The 24,130-nt window shown below is 30.5% G+C and overlaps 1 protein-coding gene across 3 annotated transcripts in view; it reads left to right on the top strand.

Annotated features, from left to right (window-relative positions):
* anne (polyamine-transporting ATPase anne boleyn) overlaps window positions 1-24,130 on the top strand; it is a 229,047-nt gene that overhangs the window by 148,722 nt on the left and 56,195 nt on the right. For all 3 annotated transcript variants that reach the window (XM_075356201.1, XM_075356192.1, XM_075356211.1), the window contains 5 exons: window positions 1,283-1,487; window positions 6,779-6,980; window positions 11,098-11,402; window positions 14,809-15,009; window positions 22,868-23,053. In XM_075356201.1, the coding sequence (XP_075212316.1) occupies window positions 1,283-1,487; window positions 6,779-6,980; window positions 11,098-11,402; window positions 14,809-15,009; window positions 22,868-23,053 (1,099 nt within the window). The remainder of the gene's footprint in view (window positions 1-1,282; window positions 1,488-6,778; window positions 6,981-11,097; window positions 11,403-14,808; window positions 15,010-22,867; window positions 23,054-24,130) is intronic.

Genomic DNA, 24,130 nt, shown 5'->3' with positions numbered 1-24,130 from the left:
TTTCATGGAGAACTTTTTATGAAATTAAAGAAAATTCACATAGTGATAAAATTGTATTCTCATTGACTTTTCCATTAACTCTCTCTGCTCCAGGTCATCAGTAATGAATGAAGGTCACCCACTCTGTGACACATTGAGTATGTTTCTACAGCCTTCTTTAAATGTCCTTACTCTTTTTTTACCTTGCCATCAGACATAGTGTAGTCCCTGTTCATTTCATTAATATGTCGAATTTCAGCCATTTTTGTACTTCTTGCATTTAAGAAACCAATTACAATATGTATTTCACAATTGGTGACAAGGTTTACAGTCATAAGCATTTTAAACACACATAAGAAACTGAAAACAAAAACAATCATGTACTGGTGTCTATAGTGAAAGCAGTAGATGTAGTTACTTAGTGGACATGTGCAAAATGGCAACAACCATGCTGCAGAGGAGACATATCAAAATGATACTTAAAAAACATAGATTGTACAAAACCTACAAGTTTGAGAATTTATCATGCTGAATATGCTAACACCTCATATTCCTTAATAACGCCCGATGATTGTTATGTTTCCTAACGATGTACCATTTTTGTTGAATTGTGTCTTATGCTGGTTTGCTTACAAGTTTTAGGTTATGGCATTTGACATATATTTATATTAGTTAAACATATCCATAAAATACATAAATCTTAAAAAAATAAAAGTTCTTCAACTCACTATTCTAATATTTTTTTTCTTTCTTATTAACTGATAATGTCGTTGGACTTTAGCACTTCAGCCATACCGCATTCACTCATCTAATGAGAAACTAGTATTAATGTTGTTAATTTGCTTGCTGTGTGGGCCAATTTCATTAAAATAAAACTGGTCACAGTGAAAGCATTTTATTCTTACATTATTATTTCATTTTATTTTTTAAGATATTATTTTTAAAAGTTTAGTTATGAAGCATAAAGAAATTGTCAGGCTGTACATGAATTTCTTACTAAAAGTTTCTTACTAAATTATGCTGTTTTTGACAAATACCATTAATAAAATGTTTTTTTTTGTTTTATCTATAAAACATTTTAATCACCAAATACAATTAGATTAACCATGAATGCATCAAAAGAAATATTATTTACATGCTATAATATGTATGCAGTGGTTGGAAAGTAATTATTGTATAAAAATATTATCTCCAAAATCATGATAAATTAGTTTGTTGTGTGCAATTTCTACAATTAAATGGTAAGTATACATTTGTAGAAAATAATTTCTCTTTTTAACAGTGTTTGATGGGTTTTTTCCAGGCGAGCTGTCTATGGTAAAAATGAAATAGAAGTACCAATGCGAGGAGTAATAACACTTCTTTTCTTAGAGGTTTTAAACCCATTCTATGTCTTCCAGATCTTTTCATTTATATTATGGTTTATTGATGACTATGTTCAGTATGCAATGGCCATTCTGGCTATGACAACATTCAGTATTGTTATGGCTATTGTACAAACACGAAAGGTAAAATTACTAAATTCATTACTTTTATTTTCTTATCATTTAATGAGCCGTTACTAGTGTTTCATTTTATTTTTTGGTGCTATTTACATATTTCAGATAAATAGATGAATTAGCAGGTGTAAGGGTTTCCAGGAAAGTAACTTCTCTTTATTTATTTTCTTCACAATTAAATTTATATTATACTCGATTTGAAAACTTTAACATTTTTTTATTTTATAAGATATTTTTCAGTCAAACCGAGACAATTAGCCCTCAATTTCAAAGTGGCTGAACTTCATGTTAGTGGAGTTGAAAAGCCTTGATTCTGATATGAGATTCTATTTTCTTTAAGTTTCTCGTTGTACTATATTAAATTATTACTGTGAAAGTACTTCATGTGACATGCCACATCTTTTCTATTTTCACTTTTATGAAAAACTGTCTTGAGTATTGTGAGGAAATGAATGTAAAAGTTCTGAAATAATGAATTGGTGGTTTCTTCAACTTGTATCATTAATCATTTGAACCAGTTTTTCATTCAGAATTTGTTTCATTTATCATATACATTTGGCCTACTACTTCACTCTTCATTTTAGACATCTGTCCATCTATTTTTAAACTTATGATAACAGTTTCTCATACTACCTTCTTATCTATACTGTTACAATTTTTCAAAAATTAAAAAAAATAAATTTCAACCGCATCACACATTTTAAATATTTGATATTGAATAAGTTATTCTCTTTACTGCTGCTGGATACACCGAGTCACGACGTACTTTAAATTACACAGGTCAGCTAAAGAAAATAATTTGGAACTAAGATAAGTATATGTGAATTAGAGTAGAATGTATTATTTTTATGCTGATTCTTAAAATGAAATCAGTTTTTCTTCATCTCCATCAGAATTTTATTTATGACCGTTTAAAATATTGAGAAACTTCTTAAATAATAGAATACAAAATGATAATAATAATAATTACAGTTAAAATTCTTACCTTTATTTTGCAGATATTTATTTTTAACTTAATTTCTTTTTTCTTGTTTTCCTTTTGTGTTCAGTGACGTCTTCTCTTTTTAACATCCAGCAGTAGTCACTCATCATAGTCCATCCCATCTGCCTTGATAATGTTGTTCCATTTGCGATATATCTTGGTGGAAACTTTTCTCCTTGTTTGTCACTGATGTCACCCAAGTTTAAAGGGAAAAATTCCAAATGAGAATGTAAAAAGTGAATTTTCAATGAAATTCTACAGCCTAATTTTTTTAGTTCACCAAGAGTTCATTTATAAGCTGTTCATGGTTTTCAGTTTTTTTATTCCCAAGAAAACCAGTAATGACATCTTTGAATGACTTCCATGCTGCTAGTTCTTTAGGATTCAGTTTGCTGTCAGGTATATTTTCATCAATTAATTTTCTTACGTGTGGCATGATGAACATATTCCCTCTTTTAATTTGGTTTCGCTTATTTGTGAAAAAACCTCAGCTAAACATTTAAAGCCGTCTAATGCTTTTACAAATTCTTCTTCATCAGGCTAGTTTTATGTGTAGAGGTAGTAAAATAATACGATCTGCCTCAACAAGGGGAATATTGACAACATTTTCCTTAACTGGGATAAATTGATTTCTTTTGGCCAGTCGTTAACTGCGTAGTGTTTATCTGTAGCCAAACTATCCCATAAACACAAAAAACTCATATATTTTATTAAGCCTCTCTGGAGACTGAGAAGAAGCCCTATCACTTTCAGGTCAGCAATGATTTGTCATGAGTGTTCATCATACTTAATAGCCTTTAAAATTTTTGACATACTTTCATATGTTTCTTTCATTCCTTCAGTATGTGCTACTGGTATAGAAGAAAACTTATTCGGGTAATGCAACAACACTGCCTTTAAGCTTCCTTTTGATGAGTATAAATAAACACCGATCATGAATAACATATTCATTGTCCAGTTCAGACATTAGCCCCACCTAACATCATGGCAGGAACAAATTAAACCATCTCTTCTAAAGTATTTCAGTAAATTTTTGTTTTTATTTCTATATACTGAAATATTAGTAACCTTGTTTAATAAATTCCATTCTTTAAGATGTGAACCTAGGAGTTCTGCATGTTATTTCGACAAGTACAAGTCACGAATTAGGTCGATCAGTTCTGCTTGTGTGATGAGGTGAGGTTCATTATTTGATTCTTCTGTAATATGATTAATATCTATTGAAGTTGAGGGTTCATCATTGAGCCTTCTGGGAATTTCTTTCAAAGAAGTTGGAGCGATTGGAATCAGTAAATCAACACCATGAAATCGTGGTTTCATAGCTGAACAAACAATTAGATAAGCAATACTGCTTATTCTTGTTTGAATTGAAACCAGTAACTTTTGTTAAGCAAAAATAGCAGCAGTCATCATAATTAGTAGACTCTCGCCAAATCATAGGTATGTCGAAAGGCAAATGTTTTTCTTTTTAACCACTGGGTTAGTTAAATGTAGCACTTGATACATGCTACATGTGGAGCCCAGGATTTGTCTTGGTCTCCTAAGGGACAGTCAAAATAATGTTTATAAACAGTTTTCAGCAGATTTGATAATGGTTTTTGTTGACTTTTCGTGGTGAATTCTTTCCAAATATAACATAAAATATTTTAAGAATTTTTACAAGCCCTATTTTTATTCATTGAAAAATTCAAAATATTTTAATAAATAATTAAATTTATAAAAATAATTAAATTTTAATATATAAATACTTAATTACTTATGATACTTTATAAAATTGTTTCAATTGGATTGCAGTAAAATACACCACGAAACACACACAGGAGGAACATTACAAGTTATGGAATTCATATGATTAAACATTTATGTTTTTGATGCATTCAACTGTAAACAATTACATCATAAAATGTTAGAAAGCAATTACATCATTCATAAATGAATTAAGTCTAATTGTAATCTTGCAGTAAACATAAAATTAGTGTTTTAATTGTTTTTATACTAACTTAGAAGGAAGTCAGTTGCTATTTCAATTTTTGTTTTAATATATCACAAACATATAAATTAAAACTGTGATAAATATGTTACAACATGTTGTAATAAACATTTTACAATATGTTGTATATATATATATATATATATATATTTATAAAACTTAAATAAAAAAAAGAGAGTACACTTGTTTATAATTTTGTTTTTTTATGAAATCAATTTTTTCATTTTGTTTTAAAATTCTATTAATATTTTTATCTCTTACCATTTACTGCATTTTGTTAACATTACAACTACTAACCTGTTCATTATATAGTTTTCTGGCATTATGGCATTCAGTAAATATCTTTTTATTTTGAAAAAAAATGATTTCTTATTTCTTAAAATTTTGAATCTAGCATCAATAGTGTATTCTTACAACTATTTAATTAAGATATATGTACAGGTATTATAAAAATTGTTTTAAAACTTCAGGAGATGGTGATCTCACACTTCCAAATAAAGAAAAAAACTTTATATAAGAATATATCTGGAAACTCGTAGTTTACTAGCTGTCTGTCATTTTGTATTTTTAACATAAAACTATTTCTCAGGAATGGTTAATCGTATTGAGCTGAAATTTCGTATACTGCTAGGATACCTAGAGGTTTACCTGTATAAAAATAATGAACCTGATTTCTCAGTCCATTTTAAAATGGCAGCCATATAAACTTTTTAATTGTTAATATTGCAACCTCTGGTTTATTTAAATGTTATTTTATTACAAAAAAATGTGTTAAGTTTCTTAATTATTAATTTCTTATATGGTGTCCATGGGAGTGTTTTACTTATACAAATGGCCTCGATAGAAAAAGTCAAGAGGATTGAGATCAGGAGACCTTGCAGGTCATGCTGCTGGGCATCCTTGACCAATCCATCTGGTTTTGCTTCATTTAGGTGATCTTAAACTTGTAATCTGTAAAGAACCAGTCCTCTCCAGCAATGAACGACACTGGTTCATGCTGAATATTAATAATAAATTATTATAATTTTTTACATAATAAAATTATTCCATTTGAGATCATGTAGAGTTATTTAATTATATTTAGGAGGAAAAGAAAAGTTTTTAATCTAGTATGACTTACTTCAAGAAGTTTTGCCATAACTTTGCTATTTATGAATGGATTTGAATAAATGAGGTCATTTTCTTTGTCATAAAACTCTTAAAATTTTTGTGAACATAACATTTAAATAAACCAGTGGTTGCAAAGGTATTAAAAAATAAATAGTTTACGTGGCTGCCATTTTGAAATGGATTGAGAAATCAGGTTCATTATTTTTATATATATAAACCTCTAGGTACCTAGATACCCCAGCAGTATATAAAATTTCAGCTCAATAAATTAACCATTCCTGAAAAATAAATTTCTATGTTAAAAATACAAAATTATTGTGGATAGCCTGTAAACTAAGTGTTTCAGGACATATCTTTATAAAAAGTTTTTTCTTTATTTCAATGCCTAGGACCATCCCCTGAATCTTTGAAATAGTTTTTATAAAAATTCTGTACATATGCATGTTTTTCAAAACAGATTATATTATTAAATGTTTTTTAAATCGACTTTAATTATATAATTTTATAAATAGTTTAGTACATATAACATTGTATTATGTAAATGATGTTAGCAGCATTACTATGCTGCACAATATTCATTATCAGTGAAAGAATGAAAGAAATATACCTTAAGAAATTATTTAAAAAAATTATGGATAAATGAAATTGATTACAGAATATTCTCATTCCTTTTTTACTAAGAATGAGTATTGTTAAAACACATTCACATTCAGATGACTGATAAATTAAGGAAAATAATGATTTATTTATTTGAAATATATGACAAAATTGGTATTTGTGGTGAATTGAAGATACAGGAATTGAAAAATAAGTTCTAAAGCAGAGTAACTAAAGGAGAAAAAATAAAGATGTTCAGGTTCAGTGATGACATTTGTTTTACATAAACCAAAAAAAGGGTTAGAAGAGATATTGATTGCATGGTTTTATTAGTAGGAGGAAAATTCCCTTTTCTTTCTAAACTTAGATTTAATTAAATATGTGCTCATTAAATTACACAAATTAACATTATAACACTAGATAAGATTTGAGTTGCAGTAGTACGCCTTCTGTTTTTAATAATTCTGATAGCAATTTATAAATAATCTGTGCAGCAATTAATTTGGGTCTAAAGAATAATGAACTAACTCATATGTATTCATATGTACTTCTACATAAACACCTAATCAGATGTTTTAAAAATAGAATATTAAAAATCACATTTTTATTGTATTGTTTTAGAACCAACATAAATTACACAGCACTGTTCATTCTACAGATGTTGTAAGTGTAGTAAGAGATGGTGATAAGAAAATTGATGTGATACCTACAGAACTTTTGGTTCCTGGTGACTTACTTATACTCCCTGCTCATGGGTGTATTATGCATTGTGATGCTGTTCTTCTTACTGGAAATTGCATTGTTAATGAAAGCATGCTTACAGGTAATTCCAAGAAAAAGATAATTTTCATGTTTTTCTACCTTTTTTCAATTTTGTATTCTTTAATTATTGTTGTTTAAAATTAAAAGCTGTTAACAACCATATCAAATCTGATTTTATTATAAACTTGTTTCTTGATATCATAAAAATATTTGCAGCTCATTTTAGATCTGGAACTAGTCTTTCTTTAAAATTAGATTACTCTTTCTTTAAAAAAAAAAAAGTATGTTAATGGAATATTGATAAAAGGAAATTACATATTGTATATTTATTTAGGGCCGTAGCAATCTCAACATTTTCAATGAATTAAGCAAACACTTTTGCTTACTTAATGAGAAGTGAAACGTATTGCAATTTTAAACCAGATGTATACCAGCTTAAATAAAAGTTTACCGTCTCATATACAGTAGATCAGTGGTTCCCAAACTTTTCTGAGTCGCGGTGCCCTTTTTCAATTAAAATTTTTCCATGGCGCCTTACCCTAACTAAGTAAAAGTATGACTACTTGTAAGTAAGTGATAAAAATAATTAAAACTCGTGTATCTTCATTATTTTTTAATTTTATTAACATTAAATTAATAATTATAAATGTCTTGGTTCAATTAATTATGAAACTTTTACAATATTTTGTGGTGCTCCTGTGAAGAAACTGCAGCGCACAGTTTGGGAATCGCTGCAGTACACAATAGGGTCTAATGTATATGAGTCGGCGGTACAAGTTGCTACCCATTAATTTTTAGAATTGAAATGTCCAATTAAGAAGTGTTCTACAAGGCTGTGTTGCTAGGTTTCTTCTATAATCGCAAAGAAAAAGATGTAGCACTTGCTGTTATTAAGAAATTTAAGGTTTCCTTAAAGTTTCATGATTGCCAGTGGGATTGATTTGAAGAGACAAAGAATATTTGTTAAATTTATTTTAAGCTCAGGAAGACAACAATGGAGACATAACAAATATTGATGCAGGCTTTCTGTGACTTAGCTATGAGTCAGACCCAACCAATAGATGTTTAAAGCATTTCATAAATGCCAGATCATTCACTGATGCTAATGAACATTAAATTAATACCCTTAAATAGTTTTCAGTGGCACAGTTGTTGCTGAAATTAGGGAAAAAATAAATAAAGTTTATCGTTAAACAATTTGATGCTTTAGTATTGAGCTCACAAAAAGGGTTTGTCAGAAAAAAACTGGAATACACTGCATTGCAGAAAAATTTGTACTTTGCCTTGGTAAGAAACAAGTTCAAGTTCCCTGCCTTGTTACCTGAACTTAACCCAATACAATTCTATTTTTATTTGCCTAAATGAAAATTAAGCTCAAAACAAAAAAATAGCATCTTGATTGAGACGTATTGCAGGATGTGCTGAAGAAGCTAATGGAATATGTCATCTACTTAGTCATAATGGCATGATAGGACCTATAAAAGCCAATAATAATTTTTCGTTGCTGAATAAATAGATTTCAGGGGCTGAGTATAATACCTTTTTATTATAAATCAATTACTTCAACCAGTTCATTACTTTTTAAATTAATGTAACGCCCTGTGTAGGAGCATTACTTCATCATACAGGGTGATTTATGTAGTATTACAGGCACTTTCTGAGCTCATTCTGCTAGCGAAAATAATGAAAAAAGTTCATATATATATGGGTCCAGAAACCCTCCACTAGTGAGTTATGGCTAGCAAAAGATTTTACTATGATTCTTGAGCAAAGAGTGAAATAAAACCATACTTAAATTCTAGGAATCTAAATTAAGGGATGAACATGTTAGTTTCTTATGGTATTTAAGCTGACAAATTGAATAAAACAGGGTCCAGAACCATTTCTTCAGTATTTTTCATAATATCCCATGTAAAACAGAAAAATTTGTTGTCTAAAAACAATTTTTTTCGTTAGTAATACAAAAACTTTGTTAAATGATTAATAAATGTGTAAAATCTATTATTAAAACTATAGAGAATTTAATTCTGAGAAAATCTACAACAGTAAAACATAATTTCTAACACCAATTTAGCGTCAATGAATGGTGTGGTCTATTTTACAATCAGCTAATTAGACAATTCATTCTCCCAGGGTGGTCTAAACTCTGACATTTACTTGGAATTCCTTATGGAACAATTGCTGTTGCTATTAGAAAATGTTCCACTAGCATCAAAATACTGCATGTACTTTCAGCATGGTGGTGCACCTTCCCTTTTTCCACGTGCTGTATCAGCATACTTAAGTGAGCAGTTTCCAGAGTGGTGGATTGGCCGAAGTGGCCACACTCCTGGCCACAAAGATCACCTGATCTAACACAGTTAGATTCTTGCGTGTGGAGTTGGATGAAAATTATTGTATACAAGAGAAAAGTTCAATCACATGAAAAGTTAATTGCTTGTATAACAGATGCCACTGCACAAATTAAGGAAAGTTGTACAGAATTGCACAAAGCAATGCTAGCAGTTCAGAAGTATGCAGCCAAATCTATTGAAGTAGGATGGATTTTGAAAATAAGGAAAGTCATACAGAATTGTGGAAAGCAATGTTAGCAGTTTAAAAGTATGTAGCCAAATCTATTGAAGTAGGATGAATTATGAAAATATACTGTAAACTTTATTAAATGTATCAATTGCGTTTTTATTTTTTTAATATTGCATCATTTGTATATTAACGTCATCTTCTGTAGTTGATAATATTTAAAAGTTTTCGTACAGTAAGTATTAGTAATAAAAAAAAAGTGTTCGTAATATAATTGGATTTCTTGAACTTATGTTTGTTTTTTATTGGCCTATTTTACATCAGTTTTCTCAGAATTAATTCTCTACAAGTTTTGATAATAAATTTTATGCATCTATTAGTCATTTAACAAAGTTTTTCTATTACAAACATAAAAGAGCATGTTTTTAGACAACAAATTTTTCTATTTTACATTAGATATTGTGAAAACTACTGGAGTTATGATTCTGGAACCTGTTTTATTTCATTTGTTAGCTCAAAAACCATAAGAAACCACAAAATTTACCGTTAATTTGAGTTCCTTGAATTTCAGTATGGTTTTATTTCACTCTTTGCCCAGAAATCAGGGACTTTTGCTAACCATAACTTCAAAACGGAGTATTTTTGGTCCAAGTTTATATGACTTTTTTTCATTATTTTTGCTAGTAGAATGAGCTCAGAAAGTGCACCGATAACATACAGAGCTCCTACCACTATAGTAAAATTTTGACTTTTTAGTTGATGATCATTGGTTAGCATAATTTTAATTTATTTATATGAATGATTGGTGTCACAATCAAACTAACCATTTGTTGAGTAAAATGATTAGTGTTTTCACCAATTGTGACAACTTTTTATTATTGCAGTGGAATCTTAATTGAAATTCATTTGAAAGTACATTTTACTTTCATTTAAATTTAATTGTTAATGTTATTGTTGAAATTTGATAATAAGGGTTCAGTTAATAATAGTATTTCAGGAATATTTACTTAATACTTTATAAATATTCCTGAATGTTTACTTTTGTCAACACTTTATGCCTATTATGAGGCATTATAATCTTAATAAAAGAAAATCTATTGCCATATATGCAAGAACTGACTTCTGTGATAGGTATATTCTACCAACTCTATAGTATCACCTCTGGCTTTCATTCACATGGTTCTGGATTTAGATTCAAGTCAACTTGGTAAATTTCACATGTTGCAAAATTAATTTCTTATCCGTCATAATAAGAAAATTAACCAATTGGACATCACAATATTGGTTCTTAATGAAATATAGATTAATAAACTCTTATAAACTAATAAATAAATAAACTGTGCTTCTTCACAGATGTGCCTCTTGTTTTTTATACTTTTTGTATGTATTTTATCCTGAAATTAAAAAAAAAAAAAAATTATAATGTTTGATACGTATTGTTAAAAATTACAGCATTTTCCCTCCAGTTTAAGTTACATACAAACATTACCAGAAATATCAAGTATGAAAATAAAAATTAAGATCTTATTTAACCATGATTTTTTGAAGTTCTTCGATTGACAGGAAATAAAAATAGTAATAAAATATATCACTTATCATAAAATTATTTGGCAGTGTTGTTCATTCTGTTTTTTGTAATTTTTATTTTTTATGTGTAGGAGAGAGTGTGCCAGTAACTAAAACACCATTGCCAAATTCAGATTCGTTATTATATAATGAAAAAGAACACGCAAGGCATACCTTATTCTGTGGGACACAAGTAATTCAGACACGTTATTACGGCAATGAAAATGTGTATGCTGTTGTTGTTAGAACTGGTTTCTACACTACTAAAGGTAGTCTTGTACGTTCTATTCTTTATCCTCCACCGGTTGACTTTAAATTTGAACAAGACTCTTATAAGTTTGTCCAGTTATTAGCTGCTATTGCTAGTATTGGATTTGTTTACACTGTCATAACAAAGGTAAGCTAGATTGTTATTTACTTACTTTTTTTTAGACAAGTTATATTTAGAGGAGATATTAAAATAAATTTTATTGGTGTGGTAAAAGATATTTATTTATTTTCTCTCTGTTTCCGCTGAGTTAGTGCAAAATGTTTCAAAGTAGAAAAGTTTTTCATTAATTTATGGCTTTATAGTACTTGTTTTAGTCTTTCTTCCTATCTGTTTCAGTAATACATTTAAAGCGCCTAATGTTCAAGAAGCATTAATCAAGAGTTGTTTTTGAAAAATTAACAGTGTTCTCTAAATAGTCAGTTTTTGTGGTGAGAAGGAGTGAAATCTGTGAATTTTGTAATGAGCAGAAATTGTAAATAATATGTTATTCATCATTAAAGAAAAAGATTATCTTTAAAGGCTTATATTTTGCAAACTAGTGAATGGAAAAAATTAATTTTTATACCTTATAAAACTTTTTTTTTTGTATTATTGTAAATTACAATTTATTTTAAGTAATCCTTAAGTATTTAAAGAACCAATTTTATCCTTCCTTTTTCCTTACTGTGATTTCACATTCCACAGCTTAATTAAGAAATTATGTTTTTAAAAAAGTAGTGTTACTGTTCACCCACAACAAGAATAGAGCTTTAAAGAATGCAGTAGTGGCGAGCTATTATCATGTGTCTGAAAGAGACAGACGTTACATACATGTGTATGCAAGAGACAGATTGATGAAGGGGACTGCTCCTTCCCTCTGCATGCCTCATATTGCAACTCTATTCTTGTGGTGGCTAAACAGTAGCTAAGTATTTTTAAGAACAAGTATTTTTTATTCCTACCTACAGAAGTTTAGTTCCTAAATAGTTACATAACTTTAGTTAACAATAGGATGTAAAATGGATTATGAATGAAAGAAGTACTGTTAAAATCTGTGAATTATAGCTGTCTGTTAGGAAAGAGATCAGTTATTTCACATCATTGTAGAATAACGTAAAGACCTCATACTCATCTATAGTCTGTAGAATTATTTCAGTGATTTGTTTTGTGAAGCAGCTGCACTCTTTTCTAACGCCTGGTTGAGTTCACATCAATTTTATTAATTATTTTTCTTTTCTTCATAACCATTTTTCCATTGTTGATTGAAATTGTGAAACTGTTTAAACTATAAGTGTTGTTAAAAGATATATATAAAATTAATTCAGTGCAAAAAAAGTTCAGAACTCCAAGAGTTGTAGTTTTTCTAGAACTTCATTTATGTTGATCTTAACTATAAGTTAAAATCACATATTTTTTTTTTTTTTGGCTGATATAAAGTTCTTTTAAATAAATAGTTTTGGCTGTAAATTGTTATCTAATCTTATAGCCAACATGAAATGTTGAAAACATGATAGTGGGAAAGTATGAAAAAAATTGGATTTTTCTAATGCCTTTACTCTTTCAGATATCTTTTAAAAAAGTTGGAAGCAAACTTAAATATTATTTTATTTTTTATTTTTATATAAATTTTAAATAATTTTGCTTGTTTTAATTTACTTCTATTTTTTGTCTACTCTGGATTTAAGCAAGGTATTAATTATAACCTACTGATGGTCGTACTATTTGTTTTCTGTAGTAATTTAGGACTGTACATAATATTTCATCTGTACTGGAAGATTTATTATTTTTTTTAGACGTAATTGAATTTATCATGTCTTCCTTTGTGAGGTTCTAAGACCAATTTAGAATAATTTTGGAAACTGTATTTTAAAGAATTTGAATCTTTGTTGTAAACTTTTCCCTCATCTTGAATAACTTTAATTTCTGCTGTTTGAAAATAACTGTTAAATGAGCTGCTAATTTCCTGTTATCTGGTAATTAATTTTCATTTTAGATCCTTGACTTTTATCAGCCACTAATTCCTAAATTAACAGTACCCCTTTGTTTATTTCTCCACACTGCTAGGTAAAGATTTGATGATGTTTTTAAAGCTTTTACAATATTTTACTCTTTGAGATCTTATTACAAGCATTAATAATAATTTATAAATTTTTAAACTCAGTAGACATATAGAAACAACTAGCAGTTAAGTTATTATGATGTGGATCTCATGATCATTAATGATGACAATATTTATGATGCAGTATTTAAGTTCATGGGAATACTTTAGTTAAAATTACTAAGTTAATTTTTACCTAAAAAAAAAAATTGTGGCATAATATTTTGATATTGTAACAAAAGTATATAATACTCTATCAGAATATCAGTAATTTAGAAATTTTATTTTCTCCAGAACAACAGGTTGACATTCAGTTACAGTTATTTAATGATGGATGAAATTTTATTATGAAAAATGCCATGTTTGGCTGGGATTCAAATCCAGAACCTTCCAAATGAACAAAACAGCTGCTACCACTGTACTATAGAGATTGGCTAATTAATCTTTTTTCAAGATGCATAACTTTTAAAAATAAAAAGTCTACAAAGTTACCAATCTCTGGCTGTTGAGGGGTTTGCCCTTTACAGACTACTACTTAGTGGAAAAATGAAATGGAACATTAAAGTATGTAAGTATGCAAGTAAAGAATTATTTAAAAACAGATATTCTGTTCTTTGAGTAAAATTTTGAGATGCAGAATGCTTTGTGATTGTATTTTTCAAACTCCTTGACCAATTGCACCCAAAATTAAATAGCATCAGTGATCCATACTTTGTAGTCATCATACACAATTTTATAAAATTGGTTAGTCCAGTCTGAAGACATTAACCAAAACAGTAACTGACAAAATATCAGGCTTACCCCTCTCCTCTGAATGATATTGCGCAAATGCAAAATCAAAGTGATTGCAGTCTAATGGAATTGAGGAATGTGACTGAATCCAGAAACAACAAAAAATATAAAAAGTGTTTATTGCTGGCATCCACCCCCCCCCCCCCTGTATAGAGGTTTGAATAAAACCAAACATCAGAAAGAGTGTTATTTTTTACTTAATTAATTTAATTATTTTTAAGTTAATGTCCTAGGAGATATTAAATTATGTAGAAAACTTTACCTAAACCTTTGAGTAAAATTTTGAAATACAGGACCCATAAGGTCTGCATCTCCCTGCTTCCTTGAGCAGTTGTAGTCAAAATTAAATGGCATCAATGCCCTATATACAGAAAACATCTTACTAAATTTCATCCAAATTGGTCCATTCAGGCTAGAGATAACAAGGAAAAACAGAGCAGCAGACATACGTACATATATCCTGAAATTTTTCAGTGCTAAGATTGTATTTTTTTGTTAGATTAGGATCATTAAATGTTGATCTGCAAATTCCTGATAAGCAAAATTTGACCCAATCAGCATATTTTTCCTTAAATAGAATATTGCATAGTGGGAAATTAAAAGGGTTATTTCAGCTTATTCAAAAGAAAATTCTGTTTATTTAATTCTATGCTTTAATTTCAGACATTGCGTGGAGTAAATAAATCTGAAATAGCACTAGAAGCCTTGGATCTTATAACAATAGTTGTACCTCCCGCATTGCCGGCAGCTATGACAGTTGGTCGAATGTATGCACAGATGAGATTGGAAAAGAAAGATATATATTGCATAAGTCCTCGTACAATCAATGTGTCTGGATCTATCAACTGTGTTTGTTTTGATAAGGTATGTTAATTGTTAGGAAAAAATCAGTTCAATTTATCTGAATTCCTAAATTTAATTTTAAAGTTTATTAATTTTTGGCACTAAAACTTAATTTTAAACAAAATATGTTCAGGTTATGCCTTTTAATAAATCTTTATTATGTACACATCAGCAAATCTGTGATATATTTTCTTCAGGTGCATATTTAATAAAATTTTTGTCATTAGAATCTCAACTTATCTAACTGGGTCCATTGTTAATTTTTTGAGAGTAAAGTTTTTTGTTTTATGTTTGTAATTGTTATTACTGTTCATGTTACTTTTTACTGCTTTTAATTGGTCAATCACTGAAGCCTAAATATCCTCTATTGTCCCATATCATTTCTTTTTATGACTCTTTTGATTTTAGGAAACAAAAAGTAATCTTTACAGGAGCCAGATCTGGAGAATAGGGGATTATTCAATGATTTTAATCTTTTATGAAAAAACTTCCAATGTTTGTGAAGAATGAGTGAATTATGGTCAATCCAAAAATTCAACATTCTACTACCTTTTTTCCTTTTTTTTTTGGGGACGGAGGTGGAAATGGACTCCTGCTGGTGGTCTAATCCAACCATCATCAACAGAATACCGACTAAAACCACCCCCTTTGGAGTAACCCTACGCACCCCGGAATCACGCTCAGACATTACTTCGAGATGTGTAGGTCTCCTTACGAACTACGACTTACAAACACATAGATAGGTAGATATATCGCGACTTCAATAGCAATCTGCGACCCAACATATTTCTATTACCATTAATTATGAATAAAACCTTGCCTCTTCCTCGGTTTTCTTTTTCACTACTGCCCTGATAAACGTGGCTGCGACAGCCCAGGACGTCTCACTTCTTAACATTATCTCTCCAATACTGTCTGGGAAGATGGGACCCACATCTTGGACTACCTGCATTCTCAGGAGCTCCCATCTAGGGCACACAAAAAATGTGTGCTCGGCAGAATCGACTGCTGCCTTGCAATACACGCACTCACGGGTGTCTCTCCTCCCCCTCTTAAACAGATAGGAGTTAAAACACCCGTGTCCACTAAAGACCTGGGTGAGATAGAAGTCCAACTCCCCCAACCCTCTATCCACCCAGTTTTGGACGCTAGGCAGCAGTCTTCTTGTCCATCGCCCTTTTTGGGAATCCTCCCATCTACTCTGCCAGCAAACCAACAGATCTCGCCGAGTCTCGTTACTGTTCTTGCCCCCCTTCCTCTCCTTTCTCTCCTTGGCTAGCAGGTCGAGAGGAGGAAGCCCGGCAAGGACCATAGCTGCCTCAAACGAAACGGTAGGCTGAGACCACACGTATCGCCATTTTTCTGCGTATCCGCTCTAGGATATCCCAGCCTCTGGTAATGCACAGCCCCGCCTCCCACACCGCAACGCCATACAGCATTATAGAATCTACCACCGATGCCAGCAGATGTCTCTTCGACTTACGTGGCCCTCCGATGTTTGCCATAATGCGGCACAATGCCGAAGCTGTTCTTTCAGCCTTGCTGGCGATTTCCCTGATGTGTACCTGGTACGTCAGTCTCTTGTCTAGCCAGACGCCCAGATACTTTACCGCCGGAGCCGGCACCACGACAGTGCCCCTAACCGAGAATGTCACATCACCAAGTCTCCTCCTCCCGGCAAAGACAATGGCTTGCATCTTATTGATAGCCACTTGCAATCTGCTGGCGTCGAACCAGTCCATGATTATGTCGATTGCGTCGGCGGCTTTGGCCATCAGTTTCGCCTCCGTATGAGCAACCACCAGTAGGCCTAGGTCATCGGCGTACGCTATGGTTTGTGACCCCTGAGGCAGCTCCAGCCTGAGAACCGGGTCGTAGGCCAAGTTCCATAAAGAAGGCCCAAGAACAGAACCTTGCGGCACGCCCGCGGTCATCACTCTTGTTACCACGTTACCGTTCGAATCATAGACTATCTCCCTCTCACTGAGATAGTCTTGAAGAATTCTCCTCAAATAGTCACTGACTCTCCTCCTCTTCAAGGCTTCTGTTATAAGGCCCTACGGCAACATGTTGAACGCGTTTCTGATATCGAATAATATGAGACCCGCAATTTTCCTAGTTCTATGGGTGCCGCTCAATGAGCGGCACCAATAGAACAAATTCCTCCAAGTTAATGTCGGCCACCGACATTAATTTGGAGGAATTTCATATTTAATTCCTTCCTTCCTTCCGCATCCTTCCCAATAGCAAATGGACACAACTTCCTGCCGTTCCTGTGCCCTTCTCCTCCGCAGGCCAGACACTTACTAGGTTCACTGCAATTCTTGGCCAGGTGCCCATTCATCCCGCAGTTGAAACATAAGCTCTTGCGGTTTGGGCCTTTGCACTTGGCGGCCACATGCCCACTTCCCCAACATTTGAAGCATTTGAACTCTTCTTTCCATTCTTGTACTCTGCAGTGGATCCAGCCGATCTTGATTCTCTTCTGTCTACAGAGGTTCCCTGCCGCTGCCTCCTCCAGTTTTACTACGACATTCCAGGTATCCCCGTATGCCGATCTCCTCGCTATAATAACTGGCGAACACTTGACTTTATTGGCCGCTATTATTCCCTCAATGATCTCCTTGTGGTCTGTGTCGGCACAGATATCCCTAATCCTGATGGTGGCTAGTTTGGAGGCTTTCACCTTGTTAGTAACCTTGACCTCTCCACATTCTACCTGACAGATTTGATTGTACAAATTCCACAACATTTTCTCATAGAATTCTTTTGTGACTAGTTCCTTGAGGTACAAACTCTTGATGAATACATCCTGTAATACTTAAAAATTAAGACAGTTTTCATTTGCAATTTATAAGAAGAGAAAGTTTCATTCTGAACGCTTCTTGGGGGTTGTACTGAAATGCCTAATTTGTACCAATAAGAGTTTTATTTAAAAAAATTAATAATTGTTAACACTTGCCATCAAACTGATGCATCAACCAACCCTCTTTTCTCATTGCTCAAAATCAAGAAAGTTTTTCACCTTCATTTTGGGTAAATTAAATTTATTATACATGAAAAACTTTCTTACCCGATCTTTCACAATTATTCATATGGATTCTTAATTAATAATGATGTTTTTTCAACTTTGTTGAAATTTACCAATCAGAAGTAAAAAAGTATTTTCGTAAAGAGTTTCAGGATTTTTCCTCAAACCTTCTGCAGGTAGAAATTGTTTATCCCGTTCAATAAAAGATTCAGCTGTTACAGTATTTAAAACATTATTTTTAAAATTATTCAATCTGGAAGAACAAAAACTTAAACTCATTGTTAGGAACTCCTTGCCATTTGGAAATTTTAACCATTGTTTTCCTGAAGTGTTCAGCTCCTAGTATTCAGTTAAGAAGCTTTATGTTATCAAAAGTTTGATCTCTTGCTCATATATGTCTCTAACTCCCATCACTATAGAAATGTGAAATTTTTTGATCCACACATTCTTTTTTTATGCACTTTACAGCTTTTACGACATAGTGTGTGAAAAACTCAGTGGTGAAATCAAAGATGTTCAAAACTCCTTACTACCGTCATGATTGAAAATTGAAAAATATTTTATTCTTTATTAAAATTTCTATTTTTGGAGGAAAAAGCTAAGAGGTGTTGAATTGGTCATTCCTCAATTAAATGAAAAAAAAAATTTATTACAATTTAAAGAAAACAATGAAAACTAAAAGTAATGTCCATACATGTTCTATATTTCTTCATTGAATGTTTTATTTCAAGCAAGCTATTTCTCTGTTTAGTGAAATTTGTCATAATTTAGTTGCTCAGATTTCATTTTTACAAAAAGTTAAAGTGGAAAAAAATACAAATTTGAAAAAAATCTGTGTAAGATTTTTTTGTTAATTTTGGCAAAATTAAAGTATCTATTTGGTTTTATGAATTTATTAACTGGAAATAATATTAGTTTTTTCAAGTTTAGCATATGACCATCACCCAGATAATATTTATCACTTATACTGTATGGAAATTATTGATTTTTTGGATACAATTGTTCATTACTGTGAATAAACATTTCCTACAGGCAAGAAAAGTATTGTAATCATAAACACTGTATTTTAACCTTGAACAATCTGTAACAATAACTTTCAAAGTGGTCATTAATGCTTTTCACTAAAGAAGCCTTTAGAAGGCAGTGTTTGGAGAGCACCATAAAGATTCTAAACTAGCACGAAAATACTCAAGGAAAGTACTGATTGATAGAGATTTGTAAGAGAGTAATGACATCAGACCCATTTTCAAATGATTTTATTAATTATGCCGATATTCTTATTATTAATTCATCATCCAACAAATAAACTACTTGCAGTTTACTCCATTTTGTTCTAGTTTCAGTAAACTCTTTTGTTTTTTTTTTTTACGTATAAAAAATGAAATTTAAAAAAATATTAATTGCTTATCTTCAATACATTACTTGTATACCAAATGTTTGTGACTTAATACCTAATTGCAAAGTATTTGATGTTACAGTGTAATTGTATCCTTTTAAAAAGAAAAATAGATAATTAATTAATAATTTTTCATTTAATTAAGCACCTTTCTGGACTAGTTGTAAAAAAAATATTTACATTATAAAATATTTGCATAAAATAACATATTAAGGGGGCATCAGTAGGAAAAAGTTTAGATATCACTGATCTGTTCTCAGCAACTCTGAAACCAATAAATAAAAAAAAATGTATTTATGATTATGCAATTGAATGATTAAATTTGAGTTATAATTGTAGAAACAACTATGATTAAAGTGTAATGGGGAATGCACATTCTTCTATGGAAGATAGAAGTCTCTTTTTATTGTGAGCATATTTAGTCAGTATTGTGGAAAACATAAAAGTTCATTTATTTCTTTAGTTAATTATCTGGGATAGTTTCAGAAAAATAAAATTTAGTTGTAGTTGAAAGAGTCAGATGAGAGTAGAAATGAAAAAAAGGGTACTGGAAACATAAGTTTTAATCATTATGTTGCATATTGTACTTGAGGTTATATTTTGTCATTAATACAACTTCTTAAGAATAAAATGCTAAAGAAATTCATTAATGAAGATTGTAAAACTTATTCGGTTTTTTCCCATCACTACACTTTATGATCTCTAACTTGCAGTCATAATTTTTTTCTAATCTTAAATAATAATCCAAATATTTATAAAAGTAAAAATTAATTAATTTCTTAGCAATATTTTGGAAATATAATATTCTTCCTGAAAAATTAATATTATTTGCAATATAAACTAGCCCTTTCATTACACCTTTTAATCATCAATGGGAATCAGTTGGCTAAGCATGGATTTGTTCATTGCCAATAATTTTTATTTTACATCCATCATATTTTAAGATGCTTCACCTTCAGACATTGCGGTATCATCACCCCCTGACATATCTGGGTAAAAATGGTAAACCATGAAATGTGAAGTTATGCATGAATATATAGGATGATTACAAATTTCTTGGCAATTTCTCAGGAGATGATTCTATAGCCAAAAATAAGAAAAATTTTTTGTATAATTTTGTATAAACATAGGTCAGAAAATGGTTTGTTAGTAAGTTTCAGCTCACAAAAAATTTAGCCCTGTTTTCTGCTGTCTGTGAAATTAAGGTTTGGTGCTTTGTTATAGTTTTTGACTTAAGAAACTGAATAAAGGTAGTCCCAAACCTGTATCTCACTTAGGTTTTAAGAAAAATGGGGTAAAACATGAAAAGGTTCTGTTGGAAAATATACTTTTTTTAGGTTTGGAATAAAATAATGTTAATTTAGCAATAAACTAATAATAATTTCTAGTTACCTTATAGAGAATTTAATTCTGAGAAAATTGATGTAAATAACATCTACTAAAAAATAAAACATAAATCTGAAAAGTTCAACTTTAATTATAAACAAACATACAAACTGGATCGGAAAATTGATATGATTTTAAACAGAAAACTTTTCATCAGTGTTTGAACAACAAAATGTAAATGTAAACAAATAGAAAACTTATCAGTAACAGAAAAGAATGAATAAAGTAGATTTAAAATAATGAAGATCACATACTTTTTCGTTTTTTTCTAAAAATTATTAAATATCAAAATGGCTACTTGATAAAGCTGCAAACATTTCTTCAAAGCAGTTGCTCAATGTGGCAACCATTCTGTTCAACGAATAGATTATTTCAGTGAATCCATGCTAGCCAGGCACATATAATAGTATTGTTATTCCTAATAGTAGCTACAGCTTCTATTATATGATGCCTGAGTTCTGGTGTGCCAGTACGACTGAAATTGACTAATGACTTCGTCCAACCTGAAAGGAAAACATTCACTGACATGAGATCAAGGTGGGCATTTTTCTGGTCTGTTTTGACCAATCCATACCTTATTAAATGTGCAATTTAAATGATTCATCACATCACAACAGTAGTGAACAGGTGCACCATCATTGAAAAACCACATCTGCACTATCTACAGAGTATCTTCCAAGAGTTCAGACAGATTTTTGCAACAAATGAGATTATTACCAAGAACACACCACACATTAAACAAAAAATTGCATTGGAAATGACTTTTAGCAGTCTCATGGGGACTTTCTGTTGTACAAGTGTGAGTGTTTTGATAATTTACTGTGCCATTTCTTGTAAAACAGGATTCATCAGTAATTAGAATATTACTTAGGAAATCAGAATGATGTTCATATTTTCTAAATAACCATCAACAGAATTTCATTGGTTTATCAAAATCAGATGGTAATAAACTCTTCTTCAAATGTTGTATGGAATGAGTATAATTGTTGCTTCTATAATGTATGCCACACACATGATTGCAAAACATGAAAACAATGTGACAACCTTCAGGTATTTGAAATAGGAGGTAATTGTACTTCATTCAACATTGCTACTTCAACATTGGTATTTCTCACAAAACGTTAATGACCAGCATCGAATCAGTATGGTTCAAGTATACATATTTCTCGAGCTCGCCTCTCCAAAGCCTCAAATGCTTTATTGTCTGGTGATTTTCGATCTGGATAGTTTTCCCAGTATTCACGCACAGCAGCCAATCCATTTTTATATACTTTACCATAAAGTAACATATCCATCAACTCTCCAAATGAAAACAAATTTTTGGTATCATCCATTGTGAATGACTCACCAAACAATAACACCACAAATACCCCTCAAATGAATATTCAAATGCTAGACATTAGACTTAATTGTTGATCAGCTGTTGTTACCAATCTATGAAAAATTAAATAATTTTAATGTTTTAGAAGGATGTTTTTAAATTTATTTTTATCATTTTTATGTAAATTGCTGTGATTAAAAATCTTGTCCCTTTTCCGATCCAGTTTGTGTGTTGTGTTTCTAATTAAAGTTGAATTTCTCAAATTTGTGTTTAATTTATTTTAATAGATATAATATACATCAATTTTCTCAAAATTAAATTCCCTAATTTAACTAAAAATTTTTGTTTACTTGTACATCAAAGTCATTTTATTACAAACCTAAGAAGTGTATTTTACAACAAATCGTTTTCACGTTTTACCCTGTTTTTCTTAAAACCTAATTGAGATAAAGGCCTGAGACCACAATTATTCAATTTCTTAGATCAAAAACCATAAGGGAGCACCAAATTTATCCCTTGATTTGTATCCCAAAAAGTTTTGTATGGTTTATTTTCACAGAGGGAGCAGAAAGCAGGGCTAAATGTTTTGTGAGCTGAAACTCATCGATGAACTGTTTTCTGACCTATGTTTATGTAAACATTTTTCTTATTTTTGGCTATAGAATCATCTCCTTAGAGATCACTGTGCAGTTTAGAATTAACCTGTATACTTTTTCCTACTGTTATTAATTATTTTCTTTTTCAGACTGGAACATTGACAGAAGATGGTCTTGATATGTGGGGTGTTGTACCAGTTGAAGATACAAAGTTCCAAATACCTGTTAAACAGTTGGATAAATTGCCATTTTCTCATCTTCTTACAGCAATGGTTACATGCCATTCATTAACACTTATTGATGGGAAACTAAATGGTGATCCTTTAGATCTGAAAGTTAGTATTATTTTTATTCTGATATTTACTTTAACTGAAATTAAAAATTAGTTACACTGTGATTTTTCTTATATTTTATTATTGGACTTGAAGCATAATTTACTTATTTATAAATATTATGTAATCATTTATTTAAACCTGGAACTGGTGGTAATTATTAATTTTCTAACAATGATACTTCTTGTTCAACTGACAGCATTGTAGTCTAATTTATATCTTTCTTGTTCATATGATAAGTTTATATAGTGTGAAATACAATTTCTATACAATAGATGTTACTTATTTCTTCTTCTCTACATCCTTTGTGAAAAAAGATGCATTGTAATTGTTGGAATCTAGATCAAGATCACGATTCTTGTAGTTTTTTTTTATGTTTGTTTATGATACAGTTTCTTATTTGAAGGTGTAGTTCTATATTTTTAAAGCAATTTTTACCTTTTTTTTTTTATTTGTAGATTTCCATTTTTATTTTGAAGTAAACAGTAGTAATTGATTTCTTTCTATATAATGTATTTTTGTGTAAATGATTAAAAATAGATTCTAAGAGTTCTTATTTTATACATAATTTAGATTTTTGAATGTATTATTAATTCTTTGTATTATGTAGATGATTAAACAATTAATTGAAAAAGATTTATGTTAAATTAATTACTAAAAATAAAAATAAATTAAATTAATTACTAAATTATTACTAAAAATTGAGTAAACTGCAGTAAAGTGGTGAAAATATTAGAGAATGCTTTTGGCAAGGTTGTTATGTTGACACCAATATAATAAGTGATACAAATAGTTTCAAGAAGGCTGTGAAAATGCTGAAGACAACAGAAAGGTTGGACATCCTACACATCAACAACCGATGAAAATCTCAACATAATATTATCGACATTGCGATCAAGTCATTGAATCATTATTAGAGAGTTGCTGAAGAGATGGAAATCTGTATGAAACAATTTTGATATGAAATGAGTAATATCAAAATCTGTTCCAAAACTGTTGAATTTTCAACAAAAGCAAATTACAGAGTAATTGTTAGCTGACATTGCTGATAATTAAGAATTATTTAAATTGATCATAATA

Source organism: Lycorma delicatula, chromosome 1 (genome assembly GCF_047948215.1).
Source record: "Lycorma delicatula isolate Av1 chromosome 1, ASM4794821v1, whole genome shotgun sequence".
NCBI lineage: Eukaryota > Metazoa > Arthropoda > Insecta > Hemiptera > Fulgoridae > Lycorma > Lycorma delicatula.
The sequence above is the reverse complement of the archived record's forward strand: the minus strand, read 5'-3'. Positions and strand labels throughout refer to the sequence as shown.